General features: G+C 43.1%; 1 protein-coding gene across 4 annotated transcripts in view; it reads right to left on the reverse strand.

Annotated features, from left to right (window-relative positions):
* Positions 1-2,558: 2,558 nt before the first annotated feature.
* Positions 2,559-16,991, reverse strand: part of CAB39L (calcium binding protein 39 like) — a 63,776-nt gene continuing 49,343 nt past the window's right edge. For all 4 annotated transcript variants that reach the window (XM_080363272.1, XM_080363271.1, XM_080363273.1 and 1 more), the window contains 4 exons: positions 13,563-13,622; positions 11,958-12,023; positions 11,142-11,285; positions 2,559-3,521 (listed from right to left, as the gene is read on the reverse strand). In XM_080363272.1, coding sequence (XP_080219398.1) covers positions 3,342-3,521; positions 11,142-11,285; positions 11,958-12,023; positions 13,563-13,622 — 450 coding nt within the window. In that variant the 3' untranslated portion in view covers positions 2,559-3,341. The remainder of the gene's footprint in view (positions 3,522-11,141; positions 11,286-11,957; positions 12,024-13,562; positions 13,623-16,991) is intronic.

A 16,991-nucleotide genomic window follows, 5' to 3' on the forward strand; every position in this document is an offset into this window, starting at 1 on the left:
TCTGAGTAGCACAAGCTGCCCAAATCCCAGAACAGAGGCTTACGGTTCAAAGATTCCTGGCAGTCTGCTGTATCAAGCAAGGGTTTATGTGCAGGATCGTACATCGCATGTTGGCAGAGATTCACTCGTATGAGCCAAACCTCCCTCAGTGCCGGGTGGGGATTGGAGTAGAGAGGTTGCAGCCCAAGCATCCTCCATCTCCTTTCTCTCTCCAGACTACACTCATCTTCCCTGTCCTTACTCTGATTAACTGTGTCCTGCAATCACACAGCTACCCCCACATATTCATTTCAGAGAAAGTGTAAGCTCCTGGTGGGAGCTGTTGCTTAGGGAGAAGAATCACCTTGATTGAATGCATCAAAGGAAATTGGAAGTTCTATTGTTACTTGAAAGTTGCATTAGAAAAGACCTCATTTTCACTTAATTAGGGATGTGTCCCCACCTGCTGTGAACTATTATTATGGTGCTTAATTTCATCTGCACCATTTATTTTGCTTTTTCTTCTTTCAGATAGCTAAGCAAGCTCAGCTTCGGGAAGACTCAGTTATTTTGAGGTGCGTTGGCAATTTTTACTTCAGGACTGGCTTCTTGTAGGACAAGCTGCAAGGGGCCTGGCACATCATTTTACTGTAAAACCACTTGTTTTTCCCGCTCTTGCAGACACATGTCACACACATCCCTTTTTCACAAGGTCCTGCTGGAGGGCTGCTGGCGCTGGAAAAGGCTGCCCATGCTGGGATGGGGCCCGGCACTCTGCTCCCTGTTGGCCTCCCACAGCTCTGCCCACGCAAACACCGGGGGGTGTGGGTGTTACCTCACTCCTCCTGTTACACCCCGGGTTTCATGTCTTCAATGGCACTTGTGTGTCCAGACCAGAGCAGCCACAGCACTGACGTACTGGGCACGTCCGCATGGGTGACACTCCCGATGTCCGGGGCAGCCCCTCCCCAGCCACACACCCTTAGACACTTTTTCCAAGCATGGGCTGGAAGCCCCATGTTCTGATGTGACTCCAGAGGCTGAGGCAATGGCCACGTGTTAATCTCCGTGTTAATCCAGTCCTGGAGACAGCCCCACCCCAGCAGCTCCGCGCACAGCCAAGCGCCCTTCGCTTTCAGGCTCCGAGTCTCTGAGGATCAGACTTAAATGACCAGCTCTGCAGACCACGGTTCTGGAGATGGTCCTTTATCGACCCACACGCTCCTGCAGACACTGAGTGCTCCCCAGGGGCTGGGAGCAAAGGTGGCAATTGGGCTGTAAGCCAAACCGCAGCCGCGATGCTGGCAGAGCATGTCAGCTCAAAAGACAGCGCTCGTCTCTCTCTCCCGCTCCATCTGCTGACACAGCCGGGCAAAGGAGTGAAAGAATTGAGCAGTGCACAGAGTCTGGCTATGTATCCAGAAAGGCAAGCAAAAAAATACCCCAAAAAACAGAGATAGAATAAAAGGTGATCAGTAGTCATGCCTTTAATAGCTTGTAAATATATATATATATATATTTATTTTTTTTTAATTCCAGGCAACTAAGATGTACATTTGTTGTGTGTATCTGACATTTAAAAAAAACCAAGAGTCCACAATCTGTTCTGTTTCATCCCTTTTCTAAAACACATAAGTTAAAGTATCACTCACTCCAATATACAACAGTTCTATGAAGGAAAAAAGTCTTGTTCTGTTTTTACAATTCACTGTCACCTTTTTAACTGAAGCATTAGCTAGAGTTTTAGCTACATAACTGTCTTACAACAAACGGGAAAACTCAGAACTTCGGCTGTTCAGAAAATTCAAGAAATTTCCTCTCCCTGCTCTCAAACTTCACTTCCTAATAAAGCATCAGAATAACATTTTCATTTCCCACTAGAAAACGAGAGACCCCAAGAACTCTTTGAACACACTTGGGAAACACTGTTTGGACTACAGAGCTTATTAAACTTAAAACATTAACAGTGCAATGATTCCCCTTAAACACAGAACCTGAATTCACATCGGGACCAACAAGGAAGAAATTTTTTTGAACAAGGAAGAAAATTCTTACACTCAGGGTGGTGAAACGCTGGCCCAGGTTGCTCACAGAGGTGGTAGATGCCCCATCCCTGGAGACATCCCAGGCCAGGCTGGATGGGGCTCTGAGCAACCTGATCTAGTTGAAGATGTCCCTGCTCACTGCAGGGGATTGGACTAGACGAGCTCTGAAGGTCCCTTCCAACCCAAAGGATAGAAAATGCCAGAGTGCAAGTAACCTTTGGTGCCTGAGGCTGCTAAATGGGCTCCCACACTTGGTTTAGGTGCTCAATAAACACTGTCAGCTTTGAGTGGACCTGCAGACTCTGGGACCCCAGGCTACTCAGACATTCCAGCATCCCCTTACTGAACTTGGCTCAACCCCTCCTCGCACAGGAGGGATTTAAATCCAGATGGGAAGATGCTGAGGACGCTCCTCCTGCACCGGGGCTCAGCTCTTGGCACGATTCAGCCACCACCCAGTGTCACTCCCACTGAAACTGGGGACAGATTTCTTGCTGATTTTAGTAGGTGCAGGATCACTTTGTTAGCGATATAGCATAGGCCTTGATGGAGGGGGGTTGGTCCTGCATTCTCCCCATTGAGGAGTATGTGGGCACTGTGTACCTGGGGCTGTTCCTCATCAGTCTGCTTGGGAGCTGGTGGGAACAGCCTGTGTTCTACCCCAAGGCAGAGGCAGACAGCAACAGCTCATCTGGCTGATGTCTTCATCCATTTCCTAGCACTGAATAGAAAACCTCTGATCTAGGGGAAAAAGAAGCTTAAAGACGAAAGAAAACAAAATAAAAAGCAAAAATGTATACTGCTTTTTCATCTCTCACTGCTTTGACTAAAAAATTTGATTCGTAAGTGCAGCTAACTCCAGAGACAAATGTACTCTTTCACAGTCTTGTGTGTGAGCGGCGCTAGAACAAAGTCACAATTACAGGTGCAAAGGAGCAACATTACAGTCCCCCGGAGACCAACTCTGTGCACACACCAACAGCTTGAGTTTGCTGATAAAGTGAAGCAAAGAGGTTCATTCTTCTTGAGCACTCAAACCAGCTTCTATTACAGAGAGATTCTAAATTGACATAAATAATTAGTCTTGATTAAAAAGAATATATTATTCTAGATTTTTGTGGTGGTGTGGGTTTTTTGTCTTGTTTATTTATTTTTAGTTTTCATGTAAAACCCCTCTACTCTTGACATCTAGGAACAAAGACAAAATAAAACCCAGGCACTTGCTGTGCCTTCTCAAGCACTATTGTGGTATTTAAGGGACACAGAGAAACTTAACAAATGAGATTAACACCTACAGTGGAAAACAAGAGTAGTTCTTCATGCTGTTGGCTTTTTCAAGTCTCGGATTTGCTTAATCAGGTAGTTCTTCTCATCAGTGAATTGCTCATCATCCGTCCTCTCCTTCTGGAAGTTACTCAGAAACTCAATTAGCTTGGGTTGGTTTTTCAAGAGGATCTCCACAATAGGCTGTGTTTTGTTTGGACTGGCCACAAAAACCTAACACGCAAACAAAACGAGGCACAGTGAGACACAGAGAGAGAGAGAGAGAGACACATCAGTCACAATATCACCCTAAATTATTTTTTAAGAAGTCACCTGAAGGCTGCCAGGCAGCTGCTCTTCCACCACACACCTTGTCCCAATGCAGAGAGAGGAGTTACAAACACGTTGGTTCAACAGCAAGCTGAAGCAAAGTTATGCCTGCATATGGTATCGCTTCCCTTTAATTTTGCTCTTTGTTGATAAAGCATTTGATTGTAAACCCAGCTGTTGAGAGCGAACTATCAATTCTCAGCCTCTTCCACATGCAAGACTTAAATACACAGAAATTAATTATCAGGAGAACGGAAAAGCTTTGTGTCACTATTGATATCATTTCCATACTAAGCCAGGCCTAAAATTAGACTTGCCAGCTTTGTTTTGGTTTGGAAAAATAAGTCAGAGGCTCCACTTCCCTCTGCCTAATCCATTCACGGGAGCGTGGAAATTTCCAGCAGCAGGAGCAGGAACGCTGTGGTGCTCCCAGCGCCTGCGCTGCCCTCGCCGAGCAGAGGAGGGTGGCCACGCATGGAGACGACGTTTGAGAAGACCAGCACCGTGGGCTTACTGGTCTTCTCAAATAGTAGTTTTTATGGATTAACCTAGCCATGTGGTGCTTTTTCCTCCTGTAAAACTTAAAGCCGCAGAGTTCTCCAGCTCTGAACACGATCCCCTATGCCACAATGCTGTTTAACATTTTCTCTGCCTTACGCGCTGGCTGATGACAGGAAACTTAGGCTGGTTGTAAAGGCCAGTGGTGACAAGCTCTTCCCAGGGACCTCAGGATGCCACAGAGATGGGGGTTCTGTGGACATCAGCCATGGGGGACAGATGGGGTGGGGGGAACAGGGGTGCAGCACACCCCTGGCCACCCCGGGAGGAGCTCCCACATCTGGCTCACACCGAGGTTACCATGGCTGGTCAACAAAACACCGCCCAAGCGCTTGTGCAACAACATATATAACTTGAGTTATTCTCTGCCCAATGAGAAGAAATTAAGGATGGACAGAACTGGAAAATGTCCAGTTTTCCTTCAAGCCTGTCCAAACTAGAATGAAAACAAACATCTGCTGACTGGACAGAATGGCATGTTGTCAGGCCCAGCACAGCCGGCACCACCTTTTGCCCAGCCCCACAGCCACTGCCTCCAGACTTGGGGCTCCGTGCAGGTTCATTTATGTCTGCTGAGATTGTGCCCACGTGAGAACCTGGGTCATGTCCAGCCACACACGCAGGTGCTGTGTGATGTGATGAGGAACATGCACACACTGTCCTGGGGGGCTGAGTTACAGGCCCTTGCCCCCAGAAACAACACCCAGTAAAGCCTGGGAGAAGATTCAGACTGGACCCAGCACCAGGTTTTGTATCCCCCAACTAGGGGGTTTTATATAAGTGCTGTGGAAAACACCACGTGTGAGGAATGTGTGGAAGGCACGGGGTTCTGCACACATCAACAGTGCCACAATAAGTACTTCTGCCCGGACAGGGAGGTAAGACTGTTTTTTTAATTCCATAAAGGTGAGGCAAAGCATCTACTCTTAAACCTTGTAATTCTGAGGCCAAAGAGCCCTAATCCCCACCCTTTTGTCTCCTCTGGATCCCTCCTCCTCAGATCACTCCTAGGAGTCCCTGTTTCAAGGTACTTTTCCCTCTGCCCTGGGGAAAGAGCTACGACCTCCCCCATGCTGGGTGAACTGGCTGGATGGCAGAGCTCAGAGGGTTGTGATCAATGGTGCAGAGTCTGGTTGGAGGCCTGTAGTTAGTGGGGTTCCCCAAGGGTCAGTGTTAAGTTCAGTCCTGTTCAACCTGTTCATCAATGATGTGAACGAAGAGACTGAGCGCACCCTCAGCAAGTTTGCTGATGATACCAAACTGGGAGGAAAGGCTGACACACCAGAAGGCCGTGCTGCCATTCAGCGAGACCTGGACAGGCTGGAGGACTGGGCAGAGAAGAACCTAATGAAGTTTAACAAGGGAAAGTGTAGGGTCTTGCACTTGGGAAGGAATAACCCCAGGCACCACTACAGATTAGGGGTGGACCTGCTGGAAAGCAGTGCTGCAGAGAAGGACCTGGGACTTCTGGTCAAGAACAGGTTGACCATGAGTCAACAACGTGCCCTTGTGGCCAAGAAGGCCAATGGTATCCTGAGGTGCATTAAGAAAAATGTGACCAGCAGGTCCAGGGAGGTTCTCCTCCCCCTCTACTTTGCCCTCGTGAGGCCACATCTGCAGTACTGTGTCCAGTACTGGGCTCCCCAGTTTAAGAAGGACAAGGAATTACTGGAGGGAGTGCAGCAGCAGCTAGAAAGATGATGAGGGGCCTAAAGCACTTTTCTCTCAGCCCAGGCCCAAAGTCTTTTACAAAGTTTTTCTTGGTTTACTGGCCAGGCCCATGGTCCCTGTGACAGTATAATATACACAATTATTCACACTCTCTTTGCACAGGCCTCCATATTGCCTTCCTCTCATCACCCTGAGCTAAAATCTCAAATGATTTCTTTTTATGCCTCCTTGCTACCTAAAACTTCTCAGGAGTAGCCCCAACTCACAAGGATCCCTTCAGAGCAGCCCCTCTGAAATAACAGCTTTCCTGCATGATGGTCCAAGCACTCAAGTGCAACATCTTACCAGGGAGATGTCTGTCAGTCAGTGGGTCCGACAGCCCAAGCTGTCACTACACTTGATGGACTGTTAATAGCTGATTGCTCTGTCACTGCCTGCAGCATCTCAAAGCAATATGCCTCCCCTTGCAAATAATTTTGAGATGCTGCTATTCATGCATTGATGCCCTGTATGAGAAATTAAGGGTTTGGGGATGTAAATCACCATCAAATGTACTTTTACAGTTTCCAGTCTGTGCCTTATCTAAGGAACACAAATCATGTGTACAAACGTTTTGCTCAGGCTGAGACTGTGGCAGTTGATGCTCTCGGCTCGAGCAGCCCCACGATGCATCTCCCCACGTGCTGACCTACAGCAGGTCATCACACTGATAGAGGCTGGATACTTCAGGATTTGGGCCACAGTTAAGTCCTAAGTAGCCTGGACAAGTTTCCTTTGAGAATAGCAGTACCTAATCCTACAGATAGGGATGAGGAAAGTAACCGTTACAGATCTTCATTGAAAGCTTTTAATTTTGGATTTCAGTTCCCCCTTTGTGAACAAGAGAAGAAAACCATCAAGCACAGCGGCAGCACCCACATTTTCAGAAATAATCTGATCACAGTGCAAATGCGATCCATTAAAGAAGGCCTGGCCTTGAAGTGCTGAACATCTTCCACCATTTAATATTAGGCCTCCTTATAAAGATAGCTGAAGGCTGACTCTCAAATGAGTAAATCTAAATCATTCTTCTTGTAAGAGTTATCTGGCCTGGAAACAGAACTGGAACGTTTTAGTGGTAAACCTAGTAAACACCAGCATTTTATATTGGTCCTACAACTGGCATTACCATAGCAAAAAATTAAAGAACTTGGCTTAATAGAAAACATCACATCCTGTTTATCTTCCTGCTTGATTATTTATAATCTTCCCCTTGCAAATCAAGCATTCAAACAAAGATCATCTTGACTGCCAGTCTTGCTCAGTGTCAACAGGGACTCGTAAAGAGAGAAGGTTAAAGGACCAGAAAATTCCTGAAATGTTATTCAATACTTCAGCTAAGCAAACAGAATCAATTCTGCCATATCAACTAATCAGCTTCACAAAGGCCAGGATTAGGACCACCATGAGACTTTACTTTTAAAAGAGCCCCCTTCATTCAGAACTCTGTATTGTCATAGAGAAGGAGACAAATCCCTGAAAACAGAAATCGTTATTCATGTTATCTGGAACATTTCTACTATAATGAAGTTCAACTGAAGCTAAAACACTCCACAGAAAATCTCGTTTCACCCATGGTTTTATTAGGAAAGGTTGCATGTTCTAGAGCACTTAAGTCAGATATATGAGAGAAGACAGAGATCAAAATAAAGACAGTACTCATGTCAAAATTCCAAGACTAAAAATAGCTGCTTCAGCACAGTTCCGTTTTGTGAATATCTGCAAAAGGCCTGGAAAGAAAATCAGCTCTGAAGCTTCAAAAGTTGTCCAGAGTGGAAATGTTGAGATTTCTTCAAACAAACACCAAAATCACTTCATTAGAGAACCTGACCTTGTTTCCTTGCAATTAATAATGAGGCATCACCACCCTCTGTGACTACAGCAGGGCAAAAGCTATTACAGAGGCTGGATACCCTGGACTGGGTATTTTAAGACTTACTCTGGGGTCATGCAGAACCTTACTGTGCCAGGAAACTGCACACAGAAGTGCCTTATGCTTCATGTTGCTTATAGTACAATGCTTCACACAACACGTTTTGCCCTTTAAACTCTCCACCTAAGAAACAGAGAGGACACATCCCCACAAATGTGGTTTCAGCTTCATACCAAGAGGAAACTGTCAGTATGGTCCAATTATGCGAGACCGTTTGCAGAGCAAGCTGCAGGAGGTTGCTATGTAATGTGCACGAAAGAGCATGGAAAAATGAAACTAAGGTCACAAAACACAGTGTACCCATTATATTTTTAGATTTAAGCAGTAAAATATATCTTGCTAAATGTCTGCTTCAGAACAAGAAAGTTGCATAATCCCAATTCACTGCTACAGAGTGTTTTCCTCAAAATAATCTCAGTGTTTATGTGAAAGCCAAGAGAGCTCGTTATTAGCCTTTATTTCTAAATGCCGAGGGTTAAAGGAATATCTTAACCGTGTTCACGTATGTCTGAAAGCTTTCGCAAACTCAAAGCAGCCTCCACTAATAACTCACAAATCTGCCACAGGAGCTGGAGAGCCCGTCCCAACATTTGGTCCCCAAAGTGTGCACACTCAAGACTGAGACCTCTCCACTAAAATCAGTGCAGAGAAGAACCAGTGACCCTGGAAGCTTACAGCTCTAGGTGATCACATTGGATTATTTATGGAGCAGGAGGGAAGAGGTGAGGTGTGCCAGCCTTTTCTAATGATTAAATACTGGCTAATCCTTATGTATGCATTGTCTGGGATCTCCAGCTTTACAAAGCAGCTACAGGCCTTTAGGATGGTGCTGCAAGGCAGAAGCTCCATTTGCTCAAGCAAAAGGAAGAGAAGGAGCTGAAGCTAGGAGGAAGACCAAGCATCTCCTCAATGGAGAATGGAAGCCCACTGCAGGTGGGCTCTCTGTCTTCAGTTTCTCACCCAAAGCACGCTGGATGAGTGAAATGTTCTTAGAGCTTGAAGGGGTACTGACGTTTTCAGCCACAAAATGTTCCTGCAAAGTATTTTTGCACTAGAGGTGTTCATCATTTTCATCTCTGTCTTACAGTTTTGAATCTTCAACAGCTAGAAATTGCCTCAGGGAGGTGAGAGTCACATGCCTTTTTTTGGGTCAGTTGGGGCACGGGAGTGTTGGAATCTGAACGCTTACAAAACAAGCACTTTTTCATTTCAAATGTGTCTAACTGGTGAAACATCTAAATCAGGTAATTTAAACCCAAATCTTTTGGCAGCTCAGACAGAGCAGCAACTATCTGCTTCTCAGCAGACCTTTGATTTCAAATTACTGTCCTTAGCCTACTGTAATTTCAACCAGGACCGCACAGGTATTTTGCAAGCACAATTTAAAAATGCAGGCACAGTCTAAAATTTATGAGATTAAAAGCTGAGGACAAGATTCCTCTCCCAGTTACATTAGCACGGAATTATTACAGATGACAAGAGAACTGGGCTGAGGGACCCTAACCCAGAAACAAGACACAGGGGCATTGCAGAACAGGCCACAACAAGGCAGTAGTGTTTTCCCTCATTCTCTTAAATATTTTAAGATTTCCTTGAGTAGTTCTCAAGAAGTTAGAATTCAATTTAAAAAGTGAAATCAGAAGTAAACACTCTTCTCTAACCCATTCTACAAAGCTAAGTCACCATGTAAATTTCTATAACATACCCTATACCTACCCTGCACATGTGAAAACAACAATATAATCTCAGGGAGTTTGGTACAGACAGAGGACAGAGTCTGGCTCCTTGAACTGGACAGATATGACATTACCACCACATGTTCTTTTTTGCTGGGTACCCAAAGGCCCCAGCGTTACGTCCACATGGTTGCGATTGCAAATGCTCAAGCAAGGCTGTGCCTACAATATCTCCACTCTAACTGCAAATGGGATGCAACATACTGGAAAAGGAAAGGAAGAGAGGAATGGGAAGGCTGAATGGGAGCAACAGCAACGTGTGACGTGGTTGCACACTGGAATCCTTTCAAGTTATTCCAAATTCTTTCAAATGTCTCTTAAAATAAGCAAAATCAGCTGTTCCCAAGGCCTAGGCCATGCCTATCATTAATTCAGGAGCAGCAACAAATGTTTCATACATAAAAGCTTGGCATTTATTCAGAGAGTGGCTAAGAAAGCGCAGTCCTCTGAGATCCCTTCCCTCCATAGACATCGCAAAGGCTGCAAGTGTTTGGAGCCTGACTGCTCTCTTGTCTTGGAGCCACATACCTCCTGATAAGAAGGGGGAGTAGAAGTTACAGTGGTTCAGCTAACTATAGAGGAAGTCAGCAAGAGAATAGCTTACCAAGCTGCTTATTTCAGGGAAATGATTTTTTTTAATCCTCCTTGAAGCTTTTTTTTTTGGAAATGAAAAGCTCTGCGGAGAGGTTGCACATCCTCTAAGCCTCTGCACTGAAGATCTGAAAGCTTTTTTTTTTCAAATCAGAAATGGCAGAAGCACAAAACTCAACAAGTCAACCTGAATTTGTGGAGGGTGATGTCACCTTTTTCGCAATAGCATGCCTTTTGCTGTGACCTGGTATCTTCCTTAACTATCCTGGGGAAGGATATCCTCACAGGCTTAGTATTCCTTTTCTGAAAATCATTAACAACTCTATTTACATAGTCTGAAATTAATGCGTTCATTCACAATTAAAAGTAGTTTTGCATAATAACAATCCAATTTTATAGGAAAACTGTAAACTTTTCATGTATTAATCATCACGAAAAAAGAGACACTGGTTGGGTTTGCTAATTGTTTAAGACTGCATTAATGATCACTGCAAAGGACGGAAGGATTAAACTCATTTCAAGCTCAGATTTAACAAATCTTTCTAATACCTTTAAAACCAAATTGTGCTCACACTTGATGCACAGCGCTAAGACCATCTACTTCTAGTCTTAATGTGGAATGTTAAGACTTTTTATTTAATCTCTATCCAGAATCACATGGGAAAATGACCTAAGAGTTGAGGGAAGGTACTGAGGATACAACCTAAAAGCTAAGATTTTATTACCTGTAGCATCAACGTCATAGCTACTTGAGTGACTACGCACAGCACAAACCGAAGTGATGCTGCTTTAGATCTCAACTGAAGAAAGACGAACAGAAATCAGAGGCTGAGTGATAGGAAGGTTTTCAATTAAGATATTCTCAACACTGGACACTGGAAGTGACTGTAAATCCCAACCATCAGCCTTTTCTTTTTTTTTTCCAGGCTTTCTCTTGCTCACCTTGAGAAACCCTTTTATGAGGAGAAGTCTGACATCTCTACAGCTCATACTAACCTTGAACACGTGGAATGCTTCAAACTGAATGTTGGGGCTTTTATCTCGCAGCAAGTTCATCATCAGCTTGAGATTTTCTGGTTTGCTGATGTATTTTGTCATGATGGCAAAGTTGTGTCGGTCCAGAATCAATTCGCCCAGCAGCTATAGAAACAATTACAAAATAACGCAGGTTTTTCAGTTTACCACATTATTTTTGAATGCAAAGAAAGCACCAATGTATTTTGATGCTTGCCAAAGAGGTTTCAATGTCACTACTTTAAAAAAGAAAACAAGAAACAAGACTTGTTATCATGCAGTGAATTACTTAGTGCCCAGTAATGCTCATCTTGTAAATACGACAGAGAGGGATCCCACATATGGGGAATAGGAGCTGGCGTGAGCCAGCCAGGACAGAAGCAAGTGTAGCACAGCTGTCCCACAAAGATGCCTTCATTTCATGTGGATGTTACATTAACACACCTCTCTGGTCCTATCTGCAGGTCACGTCACACTTGGTGCTGTAGCAGCAAGCAGCACCAGACAGACCATCGTGTTACTCTCAAGTTCAGGTTAACCTACGTTCTGAACCAAAGTACAAACCTGAGGTCAGAAAAAAAAATGATAGTGCTTGTTCCCCAGAAATGGCCCGATGCTTCATCAGAGATCCACGAAAGAAAATTCACAGTGAACTCTTGTGCACTGTAGGAGCAGCATCCCCAAGCACTTATTTATTTTTTTTAGAAAGTATGTGGCTGCTCTGTTGCCATACATGCATCTTCATATTGCGCATAACATGGAGTTCAAATTTAGAAGGAAAGCGCTGAGAAACTTTACCTTCAAAGATTGTCTCTTTGTTACGTAATTCTCAGAATGAAGGAGTTTTTCGTAATCCTCAAAGATCTAGAGTAACAAGAAAACACAAATGTATCTGATTCACGTCCATCCTTCCTCCTCCTGGTCCTTCCCACCCCAGAGGAGCAGCAGAGGCTGCAGCAGTGCCACCCTCAAACATCTCACTGCAATGCCAGCTCCAGCTCTCATCGCCTTTTTTCCTGGCTGGTTACCACACAGTGAATTAACGCCCAGGAACACTCCTCTTCCAAATACTGCAGAGAGAGATACCACATATGGCTTGGATGTATCAGGAGCTGGTGCGAGCCAACTAGGACAGAAGTAAAGCCAGTGCCTTTAGAGCTTTCTCTTACAAGAGGGCAGGACACGTGGGTCCCACACGTAATGTCCACTCACTCATGTCATGGTCATGATTTGCTTTGTGATTCAATGCAATACCCCAAACTGGTGACAGTGCATCCCATACTGACGTACGCCAAAAGCTCCTTCGGTGAGGTGCCACCTGCCTTCAGCACCTTCACTTGTTAAAACCCAACAAGGGCCACTGGGCGCCAAGCACATGCAGGCTTTTGTGGGATCAGGCCAAGGGAATCTTGTGGTCAAGAAGACTGAGTGAGAGGGCTCTGATATTTCAAACCATCTAACAAACAAGCAAAAAAACCCAACACTGCTGTCCAAGAATCATTTTTAAAAATGCTCACTTCCACAAATTATACTTAAAATTTTAATTGTTAAACAAAGGTAGAACAGGGACTCTTCCAATGCCAGTGCTTCAGTACTAAAAGATTAGCAGAGACACTAATTTTGCTCCAGTTAAGCTCCATTCGTGACTCAGCAATAATAAATCTTATCTTTATTTAACCTTCTTGGTAACTCTAGAATGAAATAAATAGCCTTTAGCCTTTTCACTTTGGCCAATTAAATAAAGAATATTTCAGGTAACATGAGAACACAACCTGTAGACTAAATCCATGATCCATATCAGCCCAACTTTAGTTGATTCTAATGGAATTTTTCTGACCCACATTTAGTTCAAAACTGAGCCAAAATTTCAAAGTGAAAAATGGCAGGAAACCAAGGGACTGATTGTTTTAGGATGGTAAGAAGAATACTTGCACCTTAGTCCCCCTGTCAGGTACATGTAACTTCCAGTAATGCTAAAACGTCTTCCAGCACCTTTTCTCCTCTGTCTCAGAGTATTATATATCACACTGGTATGGCCCTAGCAGTGCTGGAATATCACAAAACTCTTCAAAAATGTGCACACCTTTTTCCCCATGATCTATTTACATACAAAGTTGACAGTTCCATTCACATATGAGGAGATGCGATGCATGCAGAGAGGAATAAAACTTGCTTTTAAACTATGAATGCTCCTGAAACCTTGGCGCATACCCCTGTGTGTGTGCAGGGGGGGTACCTGTATTTCAAACACCACGCAAGGATTCTGCTTTACTAAAAGCAATGCTTTGCAGTCCTATGTGACTATTTTATGCAGAGCATGAAGCCCTCTGCTATTGAAAGCTCACTTCTTCCAGCTAAGTATGAACAGATTTTCTTAAAAATTGTTCTATCTTTTACACTTACTGCATCATAATTCTGTTCCAGAAATTCGGCTACCAGCAATTTGTGTCGCGTTAACAGGTCCTGGGGAAGAACAGAAAAAGGTTACCTGAGAGACTGTGCTCATTATATTGTTCGTTGCTTCTCAAATGTATTTTAGTGTATTTTTTTTACCAGGTCATGTTTTAGAAGGTATTTACAATGTGATTTCTATAGACAGAAAGCATTTAAAAAACAAAGCTGTATTGTGCTTTTATTAGGATTTCAAGGGGAATTCAGTGAATGCTCACAGAATCAATATAAAACTATTCAAACACTTGGTCTTTATATTCCTTTTCACTCCCACCTTTTCTTAAGGCCATCGTGCACAGTACTTACAATAAAATGGGGCATGGGAAAGGAAGAAAGTAAATTAAGCCTTTATGGGGGAATCAGCTATGGTCCCAAAGCCAAAACTGATCTACATGCTACACCACAGCTGGAAAATTGTGCTAAGTTTGATCAACTGATATGGCTCATCTCCAATGAACACAAGACAGACTCAAATTCAACCACTCTGTACATACATTTCTTTATTTAAAGCCTAAAAGTTAGGCATCAACCTAAGCCAGCCATGCAGGCTCCCTTCACAGCCACTCCATCACCAGAAAGGGTCCTCGGGTAGGTGGGATGAATCCCTTCTGCAGCTCTTCTTCTGCCCACGGTGGGCTGACAACAAGCAGTAGCGGACCTTTTAGTCAGCTGGACAGGATGCCTCCCATGCTAAAAGGTCAACTAATTCAAATTTAAATTCAAGCAACCTCTCCCATAGAATGGGAACGCTGGTGCGCAGTGACAGAGATGCAAATGTTCAGCTCCAGAGGAAATCAAGTCTCTTTACTGGATGAATAGTTATGAAATGGCCAGTTTGAGGCATTTAAGTTTAATTTTTATCTTATTGCCTCTTTTAAAACATAAAATTGATCACAAAGAATGCCTGATGAAGTCCATTCAAGTCGGTATTTTTCCACTGAATCAGCTTCTGCTATCTTTTTCATAATTTTTTTCCTTGGTTTCCCAACCCTATCAGAGACTGAAGCTGATGAGCAGTTGAAGCAGATGCACAAACACGTCTTCTACAGCATCGCAAATAAAAGAAATCCTTTACATACTAATCCTTTAATTTATTTTTACCATCAATTATAAGAGGAAAGCAGAGTGCTATAAAATCCAGTACGTGTTTTTAATACATTCCTTTATTTAGCAGGACTGCAGTGACAGCGGTTTAAATGGCTGAGTGCAACAAACGTGATTCATGAGTTTTACACAGGGTACTCAGGAGACAAGTACAACATTTTTCAATAGGGGGCACAAATGGAATATAATCCAAAATGAGCTTTTCATAGAAAATCACGAGAGAGCACAGAGCAACAGTATTCAATCACCACTCTTTCCAGCCGTTGCTTGTACCCGCCACAGCTAACTATATCTCTAAATACACGTCATCTTCCTCTGCATTTTTAACAGCTCTGTTTCCTCTCTGCAGTACACCTGGCTGCATTTAATTAAGAGGTACATCTCCAGATCATCAAAAATTCCAATACTTCCCTACTATAAATATCCTCAGACTTTGATGCACATTTAATTGAGCACTCCTCTGGTGCATAGGCTATCCAAGGTTTTCAGCTCTGAACCAGACACCCTGGTGGCAATACTACAAACATAACACAGGGGCGACAGAATCGAAAACATGAGTTCAGTAACCAAGCCAGCGAGAAATCAGAGCACTTATTTCTATGGTATTAGAAATTAGGTAGCTCCATATTTCATGATTCAATGACTTCCACATCAGTTCTTGCTGTTCCAGCTATGCAGAGTAACAGACAAATGAGAGATGAGATGAGCAGCTGGTTTATTTCCAGACCTGACCATGTATCAGGTGCTAAGAGGGAATTTTAAAAGAAAAAATACAGTTCCTAGATTTTTCCCCAAGCATTTTAAAAGGTGATTTCTGACCTATGTGTGAGGATGAACTGTCCTCACACTCCTCTCTTTCCAGTGCACATGAGGATGTGGAATCCTATTTTTAAATCCTGCTAAAAATACACTTGGTTCACAGGGGTTAGAAGTCAGTTACACAGATGTAGATCTGTGAACAACATCAATCTGGTTTTTTGGGGGAGGTTTTGCAGCAGACTGTGGTCCTTGCCCCAACTTAACTGACTCTCGTCCCCATCCTGCCTCCTGGTTGAGGTGAAGACTGTCCATCACCACCAACACAATCTGCTGTCGTGCTCAAAGCAGGGCCTGGAGAAAAGATGTAAATCTGTTCTGTCAAGCTGGGAACAAAGTCCAGGAGCACTTTTTCTGAGCAGAGATAAATATTCTTCCGAGCACAGGGTAAAATGCCAGAGACAGAAGATTTCAATATCTCAGTTACGTAGCATTTTTATACAGTCCTACACTGTACTTTCACTTGTCTGTGTTTCTGTGCTACTTTCACTTTCATCACATTTACACCACAACTTAAAATAAGTGGAAGATGCTGCTATTGATTAAAGAGTGTTTGAACTGGCAATCCTGCTCATTACTGACAAATGAAATGTTATTTCCATCATGCAAATCTTAACCCCATTCAGTAGAGTAGTAAAAAAAGAAGCCAGATTTAAGTATGCATTGAATTGCTGAACTGAATTCTAACATTCCTTACAGTTATTCCTAAGGTCTATCTAATCATGTTTCTAATTAGCTTTGAGAAGAAAGAATTAACAACTTGTTTCTATGACAGCAAGGAACCCGATGACAGAAGGGAAAAAAGAAAAAAAGGGAGTTACATCTATATTTAGAAGAGTCTTTACCTGAAAATAATTTTCTCTGTATTTCTTAAATTATTTTACAGAACTAAATTAATCTTCTCTGCACATAAAACTCATAGGCACCAAATTTTGCTCAGAGACTGTATTAACACCTTGCAGGAAAGACAATGGTCACAAACTCCAAGAAACTTGGCAAGCTTCGCCCAACTTCATTTTTAATACAACTCAGACTCTATACAGAGTCTATGCAGTGCTTTCTCCTACTTACAGCAGTATGGCCCTTACACTGAACTATGGGTCACAAAAGTAAGCATACAAATAAGCTGGAAAATAATCAGTGGGCATGGCGTTAGTCTGAAATTGACTGCCAAACTCAGAATGGTCAGCAAAAATGAAAGGATTTTTTAAAGTGAATTTTAAATGATTCTTTTTATTTACAGGTTGTGGTTATGATGGGTAGTGGTTTTGTCTCCAAGGGAAGGTAGGGAGAAAAAAAATGTTATGCATTTTACAAGAGCTGTACATAGTACATGATTAATTTGAGTTTTAAAAGGCTGCATAAAAGACCTTGAGTTATCAAGATGAAGAACATCTGTGAAATGTAAATTTGTATTGAATTAAAGATTCTTTGCAGACTTGATCACTGTTGTGAATCCTG

The sequence above is a fragment of the Nesoenas mayeri genome, assembly GCF_963082525.1.
Source record: "Nesoenas mayeri genome assembly, chromosome: 1".
Classification (NCBI taxonomy): Eukaryota; Metazoa; Chordata; class Aves; order Columbiformes; family Columbidae; genus Nesoenas; species Nesoenas mayeri.